At 51.5% G+C, this 17,162-nt stretch overlaps 1 protein-coding gene across 1 annotated transcript in view; it reads right to left on the reverse strand.

Annotated features, from left to right (window-relative positions):
• Nucleotides 1–6,827: 6,827 nt before the first annotated feature.
• Nucleotides 6,828–17,162, reverse strand: part of PLOD1 (procollagen-lysine,2-oxoglutarate 5-dioxygenase 1) — a 30,665-nt gene continuing 20,330 nt past the window's right edge. The window contains exons 11-19 of the mRNA XM_043923439.1: nucleotides 16,833–16,937; nucleotides 15,886–16,011; nucleotides 15,445–15,586; nucleotides 14,416–14,529; nucleotides 12,637–12,702; nucleotides 11,898–12,002; nucleotides 10,306–10,452; nucleotides 9,329–9,454; nucleotides 6,828–7,714 (exon numbers count right to left, since the gene is read on the reverse strand). Of these exons, the coding sequence (XP_043779374.1) occupies nucleotides 7,559–7,714; nucleotides 9,329–9,454; nucleotides 10,306–10,452; nucleotides 11,898–12,002; nucleotides 12,637–12,702; nucleotides 14,416–14,529; nucleotides 15,445–15,586; nucleotides 15,886–16,011; nucleotides 16,833–16,937 (1,087 nt within the window). The 3' untranslated portion in view covers nucleotides 6,828–7,558. The remainder of the gene's footprint in view (nucleotides 7,715–9,328; nucleotides 9,455–10,305; nucleotides 10,453–11,897; nucleotides 12,003–12,636; nucleotides 12,703–14,415; nucleotides 14,530–15,444; nucleotides 15,587–15,885; nucleotides 16,012–16,832; nucleotides 16,938–17,162) is intronic.

Consider the following 17,162-nt stretch of genomic DNA (forward strand, 5'->3'; position numbering starts at 1 on the left):
AAGCTTCACAGCAGCCCCAGCTGGCTCAGAGGGGAGATTACTGCAGCTCACATATGGCAGCTCACTAGGCCTCATTATGTGCCAGGCATTGGGGGCACAGCAGTAAACCGGCTCCTGGTGGCCTCAGCGACGGCAGAGAAGGCTCTAAGGCTGTCTTCTCCAGTATGGTAGCCCCTAGCCATGTGCCACAAGCAAGCTCCTGAAATGTGGCCGGTGCAGACTGAGATATGTAAGACTCGGTAGGAAAAGGAATGTCAACGATCTCATATTTTTATGTTGTGTGTAATGATATAGTATTTTTGGATAAGTTGGGTTAAATGAAATATACTACTGAAATGAAGTTCACCTGTTCCCTTCTACTGTTTAAAATGGGGCTACTAAAAATCTAAAATCACACAACTGGCTCGCTGTGATATTGTGGTTTATAATAGTAACTATTTATTTGGTCTTCATTCACTGTTCCTGCCACAGAGCTCCTAAATACCTGATAATTACCTATATATGAGCCACAGGGGCATCATTTGTTATATTTAGTTTTGTCCTGTTTTTCTGAAATACCTTCAGAGCTATTCAGATAAAAGTGAAATGACTGTCTTTTATGAATCATACCTTTCAGACACAACTGAATTTATGTTAATGAGACAACTTTTGGAATGCTCCTAAGGATGGGGGCTGGTTGCCAAGGAAACCCAATCACTTGATTAGAGGGTTGGAACTTTCAGCCCTACCACCCTCCTCCACCTCCTGAGAGAGGAGTTGGAGATTGACTTGATCACTAATGGTCAATGATTTAATCAACTGTGTCTATATTCCCAGTAAAAGAAAAATTCTTGTCTTGTCACAGAAAGAATTCAGAGACAGGGAGGTTAAGAAAGGAAAGCAAGAATTTATTTAAGCAAAAGTACGCTCTCAAGAAGGAAATGGCAACCCGCTCCAGTATTCTTGCCTGGACAATCTCATGGACAGAGGAACCTGGTGGGCTACAGTCTATGGGGTTGTAAAGAGTAGGACGTGACTGAGCGACTGTCGCTCATCAAAGGGAGAGCAGACACAGGCAAGTAGCTGCCCTGAGTTTTCTTAGCAAGCTGGTTATGTGGTACATACAAATGAAAGGGTGGAATAGTCATTTGGAACTGCAGGCTTGGGGGTCATATTCCCTGATTTTCATCCCAGCTTCTCCTGGAGGGGAGGAGGGATTTTTGTCCTTATTTAGCCTTGATTGAAAGTGTTGTGGCATCAGTGTGTAATGGGTACTTCTTGTCTGCAAGGCTGATTTTATTGTAAGAATATAATGAGCAAAAGGTTTAGACACCAGAGATTCCCGCCTTTTCTCAGCTTTGTCTGCCTCCAGTACACTTATCACCCCAAAATGTGTGGTTTCCTATCAGTCTGGAGGTTCCTACTTTTCTTTGTCTGACCATTACAGATGTGTGGTTTTCTGCCATCCAGCCCGTGCTTCCTCTGCTATCTAGCTACCTGCATGCTTTAATACTTACATAATGAGGTCTTCATAAAAACCCTGAACTACAGTCCAGAGAGCTTCCAGGTTGGTGAACACGTGGAGGTGCTGGGAGGCAGGTGCGCCGAGAAAGAGCATGGAAACTCATCATTCCTGCCCACATACCTTGTCCTATGTATCTTTCATCCAGCTGTCCTTTTTATTAAAAATTTTTATTCATTTATTTATTGAATTTTTGCTGTGCTGGGTCTTCATTGCTGCACAGGCTTTTTCTCTAGTTGCAGCCAGTGGGAGCTACTCTCCAGTTGCAGCGTACAGCCTTCTCATTGTGGTGGCTGCTCTTGTGGCAGAGCACAGACTCCAGGCACAAAGACGTCAGTACTTGCAGCTCTTGGGTCCTGGTGAATGGCCTCAGTAGTTGTGGCACACAGGCTTAGTTGCTCCGCAGCATGTGGAATCTTCCTGGACTAGGGACCGAACCTGTGTCCCATGCACTGGCAGGCAGATTCTTATCCACTGTGACACCAGGAAAGTCCTGTGCTGTGCTGTGCTCCGTCATTTTAGTCGTATCCAACTCGTTGCAACCCCATGGACGCTGGGCTCCTCTGTCCATGGGATTCTCCAGGCAACTTGAGTGGATTGCTATGTCCTTACCCAGGGGATCTTCCAGACCCAGAGATCAAACCTGCATCTCTTGTGTCTCCTGCATTGCAGGCAGATTTTTTTTACCCACTGAGCCATCTGGGAAACCCATGGAAAGTCCTAGCTGTTTTTAAGTGATATCCTTTTATAATAAACCAGTAATCTAGTAGCTAAACTATTTTCCTGAATTCTGTGAGCCAATGTAGTAAATTTAGTCAAACTTGAGAGGGGAGGGATCATGGGAATCTCTGGTTTACAAATGGTTAGTAGTCAGAAGCACAGGTGACAACCTGGACTTGCTATTGGCATTTGAAGTGGGGACAGTCTGGTGGGACTGAGCCCTTAATCTATGGGATCTGATGCTTTGTTGTTGTTCAGTCATTCAGTCGTGTCTGACTCTTTGCGACCCCATGAACTGCAGCATACCAGGCTTCCCTGTCCTTCACCATCTCCTGGAACTTGCTTAAACTCATGTCCATTGAGTCAGTGATGCCATCCAACCATCTTGTTCTCTGTTGTCCTCTTCTCCTTCTGCCTTCAATCTTTCCCAGCATCACAGTCTTTTCTAATGAGTCAGCTCTTTGCATCAGGTGGCCAAAGATTGGAGCTTCAGCCTCAGCATCAGTCCTTCCAGTGAATATTCAGGGTTGATTTCCTTTAGGATTGACTGGTTTGATCTCTTTACAACCCAAGGGACTCTCAAGAGTCTTCTCCAAGACCACAGTTCAAAAGCATCAGTTCTTCAGTGCTCAGTCTTCTTTATGAATAGTGTCAAAATTGAGTTAAATTTGTAGGACACCCTTTCTGTGTCTACTCAGAATTGGAGGATTGCTAGGTGTGGGAAAAACTCAGACACATTTGGTGACCAAAAGTGTCTTAAGTGGAGTGTTGTGTGGAGTTTAAGGAAAAACACTCAGATTTATGGTTCATATTATACAGTTGTTCCTCGGTATCAGCAGGGGATTGGTTCCAGGATCTCCCTAGGTACCACAATCCTCGGATGCTCAAGTCCTTTATATAAAATGGCATAGAACAGCTCCCTCCATGTGCAAATATGTATTTGAGTATGGAAAGCCAACATTGTCTCTACTGGACTGCACTGCTCTAGGGTATAATCTTGCCACAGATACCTCAATAGACAAATTGTTTGCCTCTGGACCAACGTTTTTCATACTTTTCATGGGGCTGAAATGAAAAGACACTTGCTCTTTGGAAGAAAAGCCATGACAAACCTAGACAGCATATTAAAAAGCAGAGACATCACTTTGCCAACAAAGGTCCATATAGTCAACGCTGTGATTTTTCTAGTAATCATATATGGATGTGAGAATTGGACCATTAAGAAGGCCAAGCAACAAAGAATTGATACTTCTGAACTGTGGTGCTGGAGAAGACTCTTGAGAGTCCCTTGGACAGCAAGGAGATCCAACCAGTCAATCCTAAAGGCAGTCCACCCTGAATATTCACTGGAAGGACTGATGCTGAAGCTCCAATACTTTGGCCACCTGATGCGAACAGCCAACTCATTGGAAAAGACCCTGATGCTGGGAAAGATTGAGGGCAGGAGGAGAAGGGAGTGACAGAGGATGAGATGGTTGGATGGCATCATCAACTCAATGGATATGAATTTGAGCAAACTCCAGGAGATAGTGAAGGACAGGAAAGCCTGGCGTGCTGCAGTCCATGGGGTTGCAAACAGTCAGACATGACTTAGCAATTGATTAACAACTGGACCAGCTTATCAGCTCCCAGTGAGGTCAGAAGGAGCTGTTCTGCCCTTTCTGTCGTAACTGAACTAGTAGCCTCCCCTCCTGAGAGTCATCTTTGGACTTTGGACTGTGAGGCCACACCCAGACCCTGCCTCCAAACCTGTAATCCTGCCCCTTAGAGCAGCTGATTGCTTCCTCCTCCAAACTCCCTGGCTAAGGGAACTGTCCGTTCTCCAAGGGCATGAGATAAATTCCATTTCCCTTCTTTGAGGAGGCCTGAAGATTCTCCCTCCTAAGCATATGTCCTGTCCATTCCTTCCTGTGAGCTCTGGCCGAGGTGCTGGTCACTTGCTTGAGCCACTGCAGAAGCCTTGGAATCCTTCCCCAGCCTTCTAGCATGAGCCTCCAACCAGCACCACCCCCCTTTCTCTCTGAAGCATTGCATCAAGCTCTGAGGCCTCCAATGACCAGACTCCCCCAACTTTGCTGATGGTGTGATTGTGGGGGCACACCGCAGGGGTGGGGTACAATTGCAGGACATCTCTTCAACATTATCTATTTCTATTTTGACGGACATTTCCACAGTGGACCTGAATTGCATTTGGCATCGGAAAAAGCTTAACACTTAAAAGCAACCCTACGACACACACTTGTATGGCACAGACCAGTTCAGAAAGGACACTCAAGAAACTGAATAGACATGTCACTTCTGGGGAGAACTAGAAAGCTGGGGGTCAGAGGTGGGACAGAGATTAAGATTTGCACTGTTTGAATTCACAGTGCATGAACTGCATGCATGCTCATTTACTTCATTCATGTCTGACTCTTTGCAACGCTATAAACTGTAGCCAGCCAGACTCCTCCGTCCATGGGATTCTCCAGGCAAGAACACTGGAGTGGGCTGCCATTCCCTTCTCCAGAGTGATCTTCCTGACCCAGGGATTGTACTCTGGTCTCTTAGGTCTCCTGCATTGACAGGTGGGTTCTTTACCACTAGCGCCACCTGGGAAGCCCCTTCGCCATGGGTTATTTTAAAAACAAAAGTTTATTTTTAGAGAGAAGGGATAAATTAAGGATTTGGGATTAACAGATAACACAACTATTGTTGTATACAAGGACTGACTGTAAAGCACAGGGAACTATATTCAATATCTTGTAATAATCTGTTGTTGTTCAGTCACTAAGTCATGTCTGACTCTTTTGTGATCCTACGCTCCTTTGTCCATGGGATTTCCCAGGCAGGAATACTGGAGTGGGTTGCCATTTCCTTCTCCAGAGGATCTTCCCAACCCAGGGATCAAACGTACGTCTTCTGCTTGGTAGGCAGATTCTTTACCATTGAGCCACCAGGGAAGCCCAAAAGCCTATAGTGGAAAAGTATATATAATGGAATCACTTTGCTGTATACCTGAAACATGTCAATGAATTATACTTCAACTTTTTTAATAAAAAAAAAAACATCTCCTCAGGACACATGAAAAATCCCTGAATGACTCCAACTAAATAAAGTCCAACTCTCCTTAGCCACTGAGAATGGGTTTTGCAATCTGATCCCCTCCACATCACCCATACCAGCCAACCTGCTTCTCAGTCCCGCCTATGCCTTGACAGCTCCATCTCCTGACCTGGAGAATGTCTCTACCTATTGGAAACCTCCTCCCCCTCCAAGGCCCAGCTTAAATGGCATCTGCTAGCAGGCTTCTCAGCTTCCCCATGGCTCAGTCAGTAAGGAATCTGCCTGCAATGCAGGAAATCCAGGTTCGATCCCTGGGTTGGGAAGATACCCTGGAGAAGAAAATGGCAACCCACTCCTGTATTCTTGCCTGGAGAATCCCGTGGACAGAGGAGCCTGGCAGACTACAGTCCATGGGGTCTCAAGAGTCAGACACAATGATTAAAGCACCACCAGCAGGGTTCTCAGTCTCAGCACCACTGGTATTGGGGTCAAGCCTTTGTTGGCAGCCAGGATGTCTTGTAGGATGTCTAGGACCATTCCTGGCCCTGACTCACTACTGCCAGCAGCATTCCAACCCCCTTCCCAGGTTGTGACCACCTCAAATCCCTTTAGACATTGCCAAATGGCCCTTAGGGGCAAAAATCACCTAGAAAAACTAAGCTCCCCACAGTTCTTACAGCCATTGTGACATTTATCACCCTGGGTTCACAGTGAACTGCATTTGGTTTTTTTCTGTCCCCATCCATGACTACAGGGTACCTGGGAGGTGGGGGTGGGGAGCACGGACCAGATTTCTGCTGAAATCATATTCAAATCCCCATCCTTACCACTTACTTCTGTGACTTTAGGTCAATTACTTGGCCTCTCCAAGCCTACATTTCCTCATCTATAAAAAGGCAATGCTAGCCCCCACCCCAGAAGACTGCATGCTGAGTGTCTGACATGCGTGATGGCCAGCCCACAGCAGGGATGGACAGAGGTTGGCACTTATTAATAATAAATGGGCTCCCCTGGAGGCTCAGGTGGTAAAGAATCTGCCTGCAATGCGGGAGACCCAGATTCAACCCCTGGGTCAGGAAGATCCCCTGGAGAAGGGAATGGCTACCCATTCCAGCATTCTTGCCTGGAGAATCCCATGGACAGAGGCTCCAATCCGTGGGGTCACAGTCAGACATAACCGAGCAACTAATACTTCATAACATTAATAAATGCCTTGACGTGTTATGGACGCTACAAATCTGCCCAGAGTGTGGCAGGACCACCAGAAGCTCTCTGTTCCCTGATGTTCATGTGCACAGGAAGGGTGGTCAGCAAAGGCTTCGGACCCAAACACCTGGTGTGGATCTTGAGAGATGATACCATGCACTCAAGGTAGCAGAGCCTGGCTCACATGGAGGATTTACGGAATATACAAGTGAGACAGAGACCACATGTGACTCGGTGTGAGACACAAGTCACCCAATCTGCTGACACAGCCAGCCTTCCTTGCTATTAAAACCTCTCCCTGCAGACACCCGCCCTGACACGTGTACACCCGCCTACCCCAGCATCTCCCACTCAGTGGTTTGAATGACCTTTAATAGGAACACTGTTTCTGTCTGTCCCTCTCTCTGGAGGCATCCGGGACAGGATGACGCAGTGCAGTGTGAGGATACACCACTCCCCACTCTGCCCCGCCCCCAGCAAAGGTCAAGTAGAGGATGGAGCTGCGACATCCATGCACTTCCTGTTCCCAGGAGGTTTTCCGAGTCACCATCTCCAAGGGACAGCGTTCTGCTCCCATGACAGGAGCCAGGAAGGATGGGGCTGCTGCAGTCCCAAGGTCACGTGGGGACTTGAGTCTGACCCAGGTCTCAGTGTAAACCCTGAAGCAGAAGGCCCCGAGGCTGCAGCTCTGCTGGGGAGAAGCTCTGGGGTGTGACTTCTCACCCCTAGAGTCCCTCTGGGCAGCTGGGTCAGCCCCTGTTGTGCTCAAGCACTGCCCCCGGGAAGAAGCAGAGGAAGTGGGACTGGGTTTTTCAGGAAGATGGATGAGAAAAGACCAGTTGCTACAAAGCAGTGAAAGTGAACAGTTTTTCCCGGGAAGACATCCAGAGCGCCAGGAAGGTCCCAGCCAAAGAGCTGTGCTCTGCCTCTGGCCTGCGGCCCCGTCTCTCCGAAGGTGGCTCAAAGGCAGTGAGAGGTCAAGAGCCTGGAGGCTGGATCCAGTTCCCTGGGCCCGAGGCACCGGAGGCTGCTGGGCAGTGGTTGTTGACCAAGAGGAAAAGGTCTGTGGTGGCCGGTCCCGGCCAGTTAGGGATCGACGAAGGAGACTGCGATGTAGCGGGTGCCTTTGGTGGTGGGAAGCCCCTCGTGGTAGTGCGTGAGTCGCCCGGGGTGCATCAGGGTCCAGCCCTTCCGTGGGGCTCGGATGGAGCAGTTGTAGCGCAGGAACCTACAGCCCCCGCCCTGCGAGACAGGAAGTGTCGATTCCCCAACAGGAAGTGCCAGTTCCCCAGCGGGACACCGGGCCCTCCCCCCACCCCACCCCCACCCCCACCCCCACCCCCACTCCCATTCTCCCGTCTGAGCCATCGCAGCTAAGGGGCCCCTCAGTACAGCCTGCCTGGGGATGCCCTGTGGAGCGACAGCCATGAGCTGCCTAAGGAAGACACTCAGCAAAGAACAAGGAATCAGAAGCACTGGCCTTGGAGGCAGGCAGCACTGGGCAGTGACTCTGTGACCAACGTGAACCTCAGTTTGCCCTTCTGGAAAATGGGCATTAAACTGTACAGGGTTGTGAGAATTAAATGAGATGATACAGATAAGAGCTAGCTTAGGGCTGGGTTTCTCAACCTTAGCACTATGGACATTCTGGGTCAGATAATTATTTTTTAATTGTGGCAAATACACATAACATAAACTTTACCATCATAATCATTTTCAAGTATACAATGATAATAAGTACATTTACACTGCTGTACAGTTATCACCACATGGGCCCCTTTCTTATGGGGGAGCTGTCCTGGGTACCCCTGGCCTCTACCCAAGAGATGCCAATAGTATCCTCATAGTTGTAACAACTGAAAATGTCTTTAGATATCACCAATGTGTGCTGAGAGGGCAACACTGTCCCCTGTGAAAACCCCTGATACATTGTAAACTCTCAAAAAAATGATAGGTGTTTTATGGGTATCCTTCACAGTGCCTGCCCAGGGCTGAGTTCCCAGAAGCTTTTATAAATAGTAGCTTGGGACTTCCCCTGTGGTCTAGTGGTTAAGACTTTGCTGTCCAACGCAGAGGGTGTGAGTTAGATTCCTGGTCAGGGAACTAAGATCCCACATACCTCATGGCCAAAAAAAACAAAAACATAATGCAGAAACAATATTCTAACAAATTCCACAAAGACTTTCAAAAGAAAATAGCAGCTTAAGGAGTAAATGGTGAATAAACGCTGTCTCCCTAGCTGATCACACCTAGGGAACCTTCTTTGGGGCCCTGAGGCCCCCGACTGCTCCCTCTGAACTCTCATGTCTTCCTGTTTTCCCCATCTTCCCCTCTGGTCGCAAGCCTGTGCCCCACACCTGTTTTAATCTTGTCCTGCCATTCCCAAAGCTGTCCTCTTATTTCAAGAGTGCTGAAAACCCTGAACTTTTTATTACTAATAGCTATTATTTTCCTTGATTACTTATTATGGATTCACATAAGCAATTACCTGGATGAGCTCATTTAATTCTCACAATTCTACAGGGGGAGGTCCTCTAGGTTTTCCCATCTAAGATATGAGGGAAATGCTAAGAAATGTGCCTGGTTACATGTTACACAGAGCTGGTGAGAGGGAGACAGGACCCAAGCCCAGCCAGTCTGGCTCCCAGACATCCCAAACCCTTGCTCTGTTGTGTCTAAAGCCTTCTCCCCCCAACCAAATTGTGCTCTGAGCCCACCTTTTCCAAGAAGCCTTCTCCATGCACCAGGCACCCTCTCTCTAGGGTTCTCTGGCACAGGCATACCCTGACTGGCCACCCTATGAGCTGCTTACTCCCCAGTCAGCCCTGCCCCTGGCCCAAAGTGCCCCCTGCTCACCTCATAATCCACTCCAACCCGGTTCAGGGCAATGTTGATGGTGAAGGTGGAGGCGTCGTGGTGTGGCACCAGCGAGGGCTGTTCATCGGGCTTGTAGCGGACGACAAAGGCCAGGTCGAATTGGGCCTGCACCAAGGAAGCGGGACAAGAGAACTGGAGTTAGAGAGAGGCCCCCAAATGCTGGGAAAGGCAGGAGTGCACAGAAGGGACCCCTCATCCAATCGCTGGAAAGTCGACCAAGACGGCAGATCTGCTTATGCTGTGTTCTCCAGCGTCTGGCATAGACAAGGTTCTCAATTAAAACGTGGGGTGGAAGGGAAAGAAGAGAAGGAAAAGTGAAGAAAGGGAGGACGTGGAGGGAGGGAGGGAAGAGTGGGAGAAGATGATGATGGAGAGCAGGGGCGGGGAGGAAGAGAGGAAATGAACATAACCCTCAGGACTCTTTCTGGCTGGTGATTCCTTGGGGGCAAGGCCCTGGCACACTCAGAGCAGGTGTTTGGAGAAAACCAGGGTAAACAAGGAGGAGGTGACTGAGTGAAGGAGGGCAAAAGCCAAAAGAGGCAGCCAGACACACGAGGGAGGGAGCTAAAGGAATGGGCATGCCGGCCAGCTAACGGGGCTTGTTCGGTGGACTAGCATAGGAGCCTCTGGTGCAGGATTTAAGTACACAGAGAAGGATGCAAAGGAGTCAAGCCTGGAGGCAGAGTGGTCTCCCCTTACGAACTAGATGACTCCCGAGGCCCCGCCCCCTGGAACCCACCCCGAGGCCCCGCCCACATGACCCGCCTCCCGGGACCCCGCCTCCCGAGGCCCCACCTTCCGGGGGCCTAGCCTCACCCCAGATGGGAGGAGACGCCACTCCTGGAGACCAAATATTCAGTAAACTCTCCCCCAAGCCTGGAACGCCTTCCTCTCTGGCAAGCCCCAACCACACCCACCCCACGCCCTCATCCCGGCTGCACCCCAGGCGCGCCCACCCTGGTGTAGTAGCCCGGGTAGAGTTTCTCCGTCATGGGGGCGATGTACTCCACCAGGAACTTGTGCCACTCCCGCTCAAAGTTGATCTGGTTCATGTGGATGTCAATGGTTGGCACGTTTTCGTAGCCACCCTGGATGCGGTTGTCCTGGACGTGACCAAGGAGAATGTGGTAAGCAGAATTCTAAGATCCAACCACCCCCCCCACACACACACCATGAAATCCCAGCTCCCTGGTGTAGTGAGTGATCAGTCGTGTCTGACTCTGTGCAACCCCACGGACTGTAGCCTGCCAGCCTTCTCTGTCCATGGGTGATTTTCCAGGCAAGAATACTGAAGTGGGTTGCCATGCCCTCCTCCAAGGGATCTTCCCGACCCAGGGATAGAACTCTTGACATCTCCTGCGTCTTCAGCATGGCAGGTAGATTCTTTACCCTGAGCCACCCAGGAAGCCCCACCCCTGGTGTACATGCTCTGTCTAAATCCCCTCCCTTTGACCTGTGAACCTGATGGGATAAGGTTAGATTACGGGACAAAAGTGAAGGGGTTCAGCAGATGTAATTAATGTAACTAGCCTACTGCCTTTGGGTTCATCCAAAGAGAGATCATCTCAGGTGGGCCTTCAGGGAAGGTCTGGAAGACAGAGATTTTGTGTCCTGCTGGTAGGGATAAAGCAAGCTGCCTGAAATGACACAGCTGCAAGGAAGTGAGTTCTGTCACATGAGCTTGGAAAAGAATCCCAAGCTTCAGATGGGATCCCAGTGCCTGCTGACACCAGGACTGCAGCCTTGGGAGACGCTGAGCCGGACTCCCAACCCACAGAGACTGGGAGATAATAAATGGGTATTGTTTTAAGCTGATAAGCTTTGTGGTGATTTGTTACACAGCACAGAAAACCAACACAGAGGCCACAGGTCAGTTGGGGTACTAGAGCCCCATTGCTGACCGGGTCACTGAAGCACAAGGGTTCACCAGACCCCACATGTGGGCTATTTGAGTTACTGGGTTCTGCAAATGAGCTCTGCCACCAAGTATGTCAACTGGGCAGTAACCAGAACCATGCTTAGTCCAGCTGCCAGCCCAGATGTTAGCTGGTCCCAGCAGCACATAGGCCCAGGGGTTCATGTGCCTTTAAAAATGGTTCCTGAACTTTCTAAGAGGCTTGCAGGTATGAATTCCTCCTTCAGGGAATGCACAGCCTGTCACATGCACCATGCCCCTTGCTTCTGCTGTCTGGTGATCTTGACATGGCTGTCGCTTCCAAATCCTTCCAAATCTCATTCCTCCCCCATCTCCATGCCCAACCTGGGGAAGGAAGCGAAATCATTCTAATGACAAACCAGGAACTGGAAACCTAGCAATTCAAGACGAAGGCAGCTCTAAGTCACCCAGCAGCAATGGCAACTTGAAGACCAACACTCCATCCCATTTCTCACTCCCTCTACTCCTAAGTGTCTGTAGGCACCCCTGCCAATGCCCCCATCTCCAGGAGTCCCAGAGAGGTTGGCTAGCCTGTCAAGAAAAGAGCCCTGAGGGCAGGCATGGGAAAGGGGCAGCATCCCGCCATTGCAGTCCAGGCATCTGGACCCCCACCTTGTTATCTCCCAGAGACCACTGGCCGTAGTGCTCCATCTCCTCCACCAGCTCATCACAGGCCGTCTCCGTGAAGATGGGGAACCAGTAGACGTCCGGGCAAGGCTGAGGAGGGCGGAGATTTGGTCACAGGGTCCAGAGAAGCATCACTTCGTCCTCCCACTGCCCCCATGGCCCTCTGCAGACCCCGCTGCAGGCAAGGCCCCTCATGTGGCCTATGTCCAGTCCCACATCCCAGTCTGTGAGCCCTCCGTGTCCCCACAAGTGTCTCCAGGGAGCAGGAGCTCAGCAGGCTGCTGAAGGGAGGAGGAACCAGAGCTCAGAGCTGGCCCTTCTCAGCCAAGGTCAGAGAGCTGCCGAAGCCAGGAAAGGAATATGCAAATCCAGGGAGCAGAGGCCTACAGGCTGCAGGAGAAGCAGAGAAGGAAGCATCTGTTTCTCACTCTAGGCCCACAGTCCACAGCTGAGACCACAGCTGGGGACATTTTCTTCTTTCCTGCTCTGGCCAGGGAAGAAGCCTCAGGCCCCTCCGCCCCTGAAGACTCCAGCTGCAAAGTGCCAGCAAGATGCAGAGGCACCCCACTGCGCGTTCCCTCGCCCCAAGCAGCACCAGAGCACAGGAAGGTGGCTCCTGCTCCTCCCCCAGGTCAGCTGGCCTTGTTGCTCTGCCGTCTGTCCCCCGCAGCCACTGCAGGTGTAAGCCCAGCAGCTTTGTTCACAGGGGGCGCTGGGGCCTTACCATCTCCACCATCTTCCCCGCCAAGGCCTTGGTGTAGTTCTCGTGGATGTACTTCTCCTTCCAGTCCTATGGGGAGAAGGGGAGCTGGGGTCCTCGAGCCAAGCCTGGGCCAGCTGGGACTCACACACACGGGCTGCTGCAAGAGGGAGTTCTGCCCCCCAGGCCTGGTGGGGTGTGGGGGCAGGGGTGGTGGGGGTGGGAGTGGGGGAGCTTATATGCGCCTATGCCAAAAGAGGAGAGTGAAAAAGTTGGCTTAAAGCTCAACATTCAGAAAACTAAGATCATGGCATCTGGTCTCATCACTTCATGGGAAATAGATGGGGAAACAGTGGAAACAGTGGCTGACTTTATTTTTTGGGGCTCCAAAATCACTGCAGATGGTGATTGCAGCCATGAAATTAAAAGACGCTACTCCTTGGAAGGAAAGTTGTGACCAACCTAGATAGCATATTTAAAAGCAGAGACATTACTTTGCCAACAAAGGTCCATCTAGTCAAGGCTATGGTTTTTCCAGTGGTCATGTATGGATGTGAGAGCTGGACTGTGAAGAAAGCTGAGCATCGAAAAATTGATGCTTTTGAACTGTGGTGTTGGAGAAGACTCTTGAGAGTCCCTTGGACTGCAAGGAGATCCAACCAGTCCATCCTAAAGGAGATCAGTCCTGGGTGTCCATTGGAAGGACTGATGCTGAAGCCAATACTTTGGCCACCTCATGCGAAGAGTTGACTCATTGGAAAAGACCCTGATGCTGGGAGGGATTGGGGGCAGGAGGAGAAGGGGACAACAGAGGATGAGATGGCTGGATGGCGTCACCGACTCGATGGACATGAGTTTGAATAAACTCCGGGAGTTGGTGATGGACAGGGAGGCCTGGCATGCTGCGATTCATGGGGTCGCAGAGTCGGACATGACTGAGCGACTGAACTGAACTGCCCACTGGGTCATGTGAGCTGTTTGGGCGCACAAGTGTGTCCACGGGAGTCCAGGTTTGCATGTGTGTGTACATGTGTGTGCTGTGTGTATAGGTCCACCTGCAGGTATGTGCCTGTGCCCACATCAGCCACAGGCTTGCAACATCTAGTGATGCTGTCAGAACTTCCTCCTCCTCTAATCAGCACATCACCCTCAGAGGTGAGGCAGGCTGGGATAGCACACCCATTTTAGAGCTGAGATAACTGAGGCCCCACAGATTCTGGACAAAAGATAACGGAAAGACTAAACAACCTCCACTGCCACTTCTCAAGAGCCGAGAGCAAAATCAGGGTACTGGGAGCAAAAGCAGGGTACTGAGCATGCCCCCTGCACTCAGCACCAGAGGGCAAAACACCTAAGCTACCGCTCCGGCCGGACCCCTGGACACAACCCAACTCTCGCCCTATATAAGGAACAAGCTGACCCCTCCTCAGGGAAAGTGAGCAAGGGAACCTGTTGTTAGTTCTCATTCCCTACTGCTGCAGAGGGGGCCCCAGTAAAGCCTTGCCTGGAGAAAAAAAAGATAACCGAGGCCCCAAAGGTGGATAGGCTTAACTGAGGCACCGCTGATGGACCACAAACCTCAGCCTCTAACTCCTGGTCCCTTCTCCACCAGATGGCGCTGCCTCTAGAGACACTCTCCTCTCCACACTGGAATCCTGCCTGAAAAGCCCTCTGGGGTGGAGGGAGCCAGGGGGACCCACGGGGTCACAGCCAAGGTCAGGTTCTGGGAGGGAGGTGCCTCAGGTCACAGGATCACTGAGGTCCCTTTTGTTCCCATGCCTGCCCACCCACCCAGGGCCTCACCTCGGGGTTGCTGAACACCTCCCAGAGGTCGTTGTGGAGGTGGGTGGTCTGGTAGCTGTCCAGGGAGAGCAGGTGGCCGAAGGAGTGCCGGTTGGTCAGGAACATGAACACATCCTGGGGAGAAGAGGCCGGATGGAAGAGAGCCTCTTTTCTGCACACCCCACCTCTGGGGTGGGCAAAACTGAAGCCTCCTCTACCCACTATATTTAAATTCACAACCCAGTGTGGGTCACTCCATTTTCCAAGTGCCCAAGGCCTGAGCCAATCAAGGAAGACTTCCTGGAGGACTGAACAGGAGTGAAAGAATGAACACGCAAAAGAAAAGGACGGAGTTCTGATCCTGGAGTGAGTTGTGGGCACAAGGAAAACATCATCCCACTGTCACATTTAAAAAAAAAATAACCACAAAATAGTATTGGGTGGGGCACAGGGAAAAGGTAAGGGCATCTCTTGGGCACATTACTTGGAGTAAATGTGAAAAGTTCAGTTTTCTTTAGGCTCTGTCGAAATGTACATAAAAGAGATCGTGTGGGGCTTCCCTGGTGGCTCAGTGGTAAAGAATCCACCTGCCAATGCAGGAGATGTGGGTTCAATCCCTGGTCCGGGAAAATCCCACAGGCCATGGAGCAATGAAGCCTGTGCACCACACTACTGAGCCTGTGCTCTAGAGCCCGAGAGCCACAAGCAGAGAAGCCACTGCAATGAGAAGACCAGGCACTGCTACTAGAGAGTGGCCCCTATTCATTGCATCTAGAGGAAAGCCCGCACAGCAGTGAAAACCCAGCAGAGTCATAAATAAATAAACAAAAGCTTTTAAAAAGAGAAAGACAGTGTGATAACTGGGTCTACTAAAATGACCCTACAGACCCCGGGGGGCAGCCCTCATGCCTGCTGCCCCAAGGCTCCCACCAGGGCCTGGCAGCCTGTAAGCAGTCCTGCTGGGATCTCAGAAGCCACAGGGCCCATGGGAACAAGGTAACTCATCTTCCCCATCAACAGGGCCTCTTCTGACTGCCCAACCCAGCTAACCTGCTGCCGGATGTTGGCACAGAAGGCCATGTCAGGGTCCAGCTTGCTGTGGTGGAACAGGTCTGTCTCCTGCAGCTCAGCCCGCAGGGTGCTTCCCTTGATCAGATAGATGTTTGAGATGTAGGGTACATTCCAGACACCCCTAAGGGAGAGAGGGGAAGATGGAGGAGGTCACAGGCAATGGTGTGAAGTCACAGGCTGGGGGTCAGGGGTCAGATGAGGGGGAAGTCACAGGCTGGGAGGGCAGGATGGTGCCGATTTGATTCCCCTACTCTGGGCACATGGCGTCAGGATAACTGTCAGGAAGCCCTTCTGTGTGTCTGACTGCAGTCTTCCTTGTTTCAGTTCAGCAGGAATTTGAGCACAGGGACAGGAATACTGCGGGAGGCGAGGCCAGGAGGAAGACAGAGGAGGGTGTCCCCCCATGCTGCAGGTACTCACACACGTCGTCCCTGCACGATGTCCACGTAGTCCTCCGAGCGGGCGTAGTAGCCGTCTGCACTCAGCGCCCCCCAGAAGTTCGACCACAGCCTCCCATGGCGGGTCATCAATGGGGTGATAACATTCCTGGGGAAGGGAGCATCTCAGAGGGAGTCCCTCTGCCCGAGGGGAGGTTAGGGCAGGTCCAGGTGTGGGGAGGGTGAGGGAGAGCACCTTCAACCTGCAAGGATCTCCCTGGAGTCAGGCCTGGGGTGGGGTGTGGCCCATCTGGTGCCAGCTCCCCCCACCCTTCACAGAGCAGCCAGGAAAGGCACAGAGGAGGAGGGGTGGGAGTAGGGGGTGGGATAGTTTGGAGCTTGGAGCCAGGAGGTGGAGAACATCCTAGACTAAGACAAGGTAGCCAGGACTTCCCTGGCAGTACAGTGGATAAGAAATCCACCTGCCAATTCAGGAGACAAGGTTCGATCCCTGGTCCAGGAAGACCCCATATTCTGCAGAGCAACTAAGCCCGAGCACCACAACTACTGAGCCTGTGCTCTAGAGCCCATGAGTCACAACTACTGAGGCTGCGGAGTACAACTACCGAAGCCCATGCATCCAGAGCCTGTGCTCCGCAACAAGAGAAGCTCCTGCAATGAGAAGCCTGTGCACTGCAGACAGAGTAGCCCTCACTCACCACAACTAGAGAAAGCCCACGTGCACCAGTGAAGACCCAGAGCGGTCAAAAATAAATAAATAAATTATATATATGTGTGTGTGTGTATAAAAACAGGATAGCCAGGCTGGGAAAAGCCCAGGGTCACAGATGAGGCCAATGTGGAGGAGGAGACAGGCAGGGGAGGGGCCCCCACCCCCTACCCCAAGCCCAGACTCGGGTCCAGGGCCATCGTGAGCCTCGGCTCTGAGGGCCTGCCTGCCAGCCAGCCGCGGCCAACCCACAGCCTCACTTGTTCTGCTCGATCAGCAGCCGCAGGGTTTTGGGCTCAGTCAGGGCCACGTCGGCATCCACGCTGAAGTAGTAGGTGCAGCCACGGTCCTGCCGGCACAGGTCCCTGTGGGGAAGGAACACAGGGTCATTGGGGTCAGGGTGCTGGTGCCAGCCTCCCCACCCAGGATCCCTGCACCTGCAGTCCCCACCACTGCCCACATCTGTCATCACCAGGTACCAGCCAAGGGTCTTTATGGAGTCAGGTCAGCCCTGCTGTAGGCTGGCACCAGCCGCCTTGAGGTCCCTCCCGACTCTGAGACCCAACCCCTGGACTACAAAGCTGTCAAGA

This window comes from Cervus elaphus, chromosome 14 (genome assembly GCF_910594005.1).
Source record: "Cervus elaphus chromosome 14, mCerEla1.1, whole genome shotgun sequence".
NCBI classification, from domain to species: Eukaryota; Metazoa; Chordata; class Mammalia; order Artiodactyla; family Cervidae; genus Cervus; species Cervus elaphus.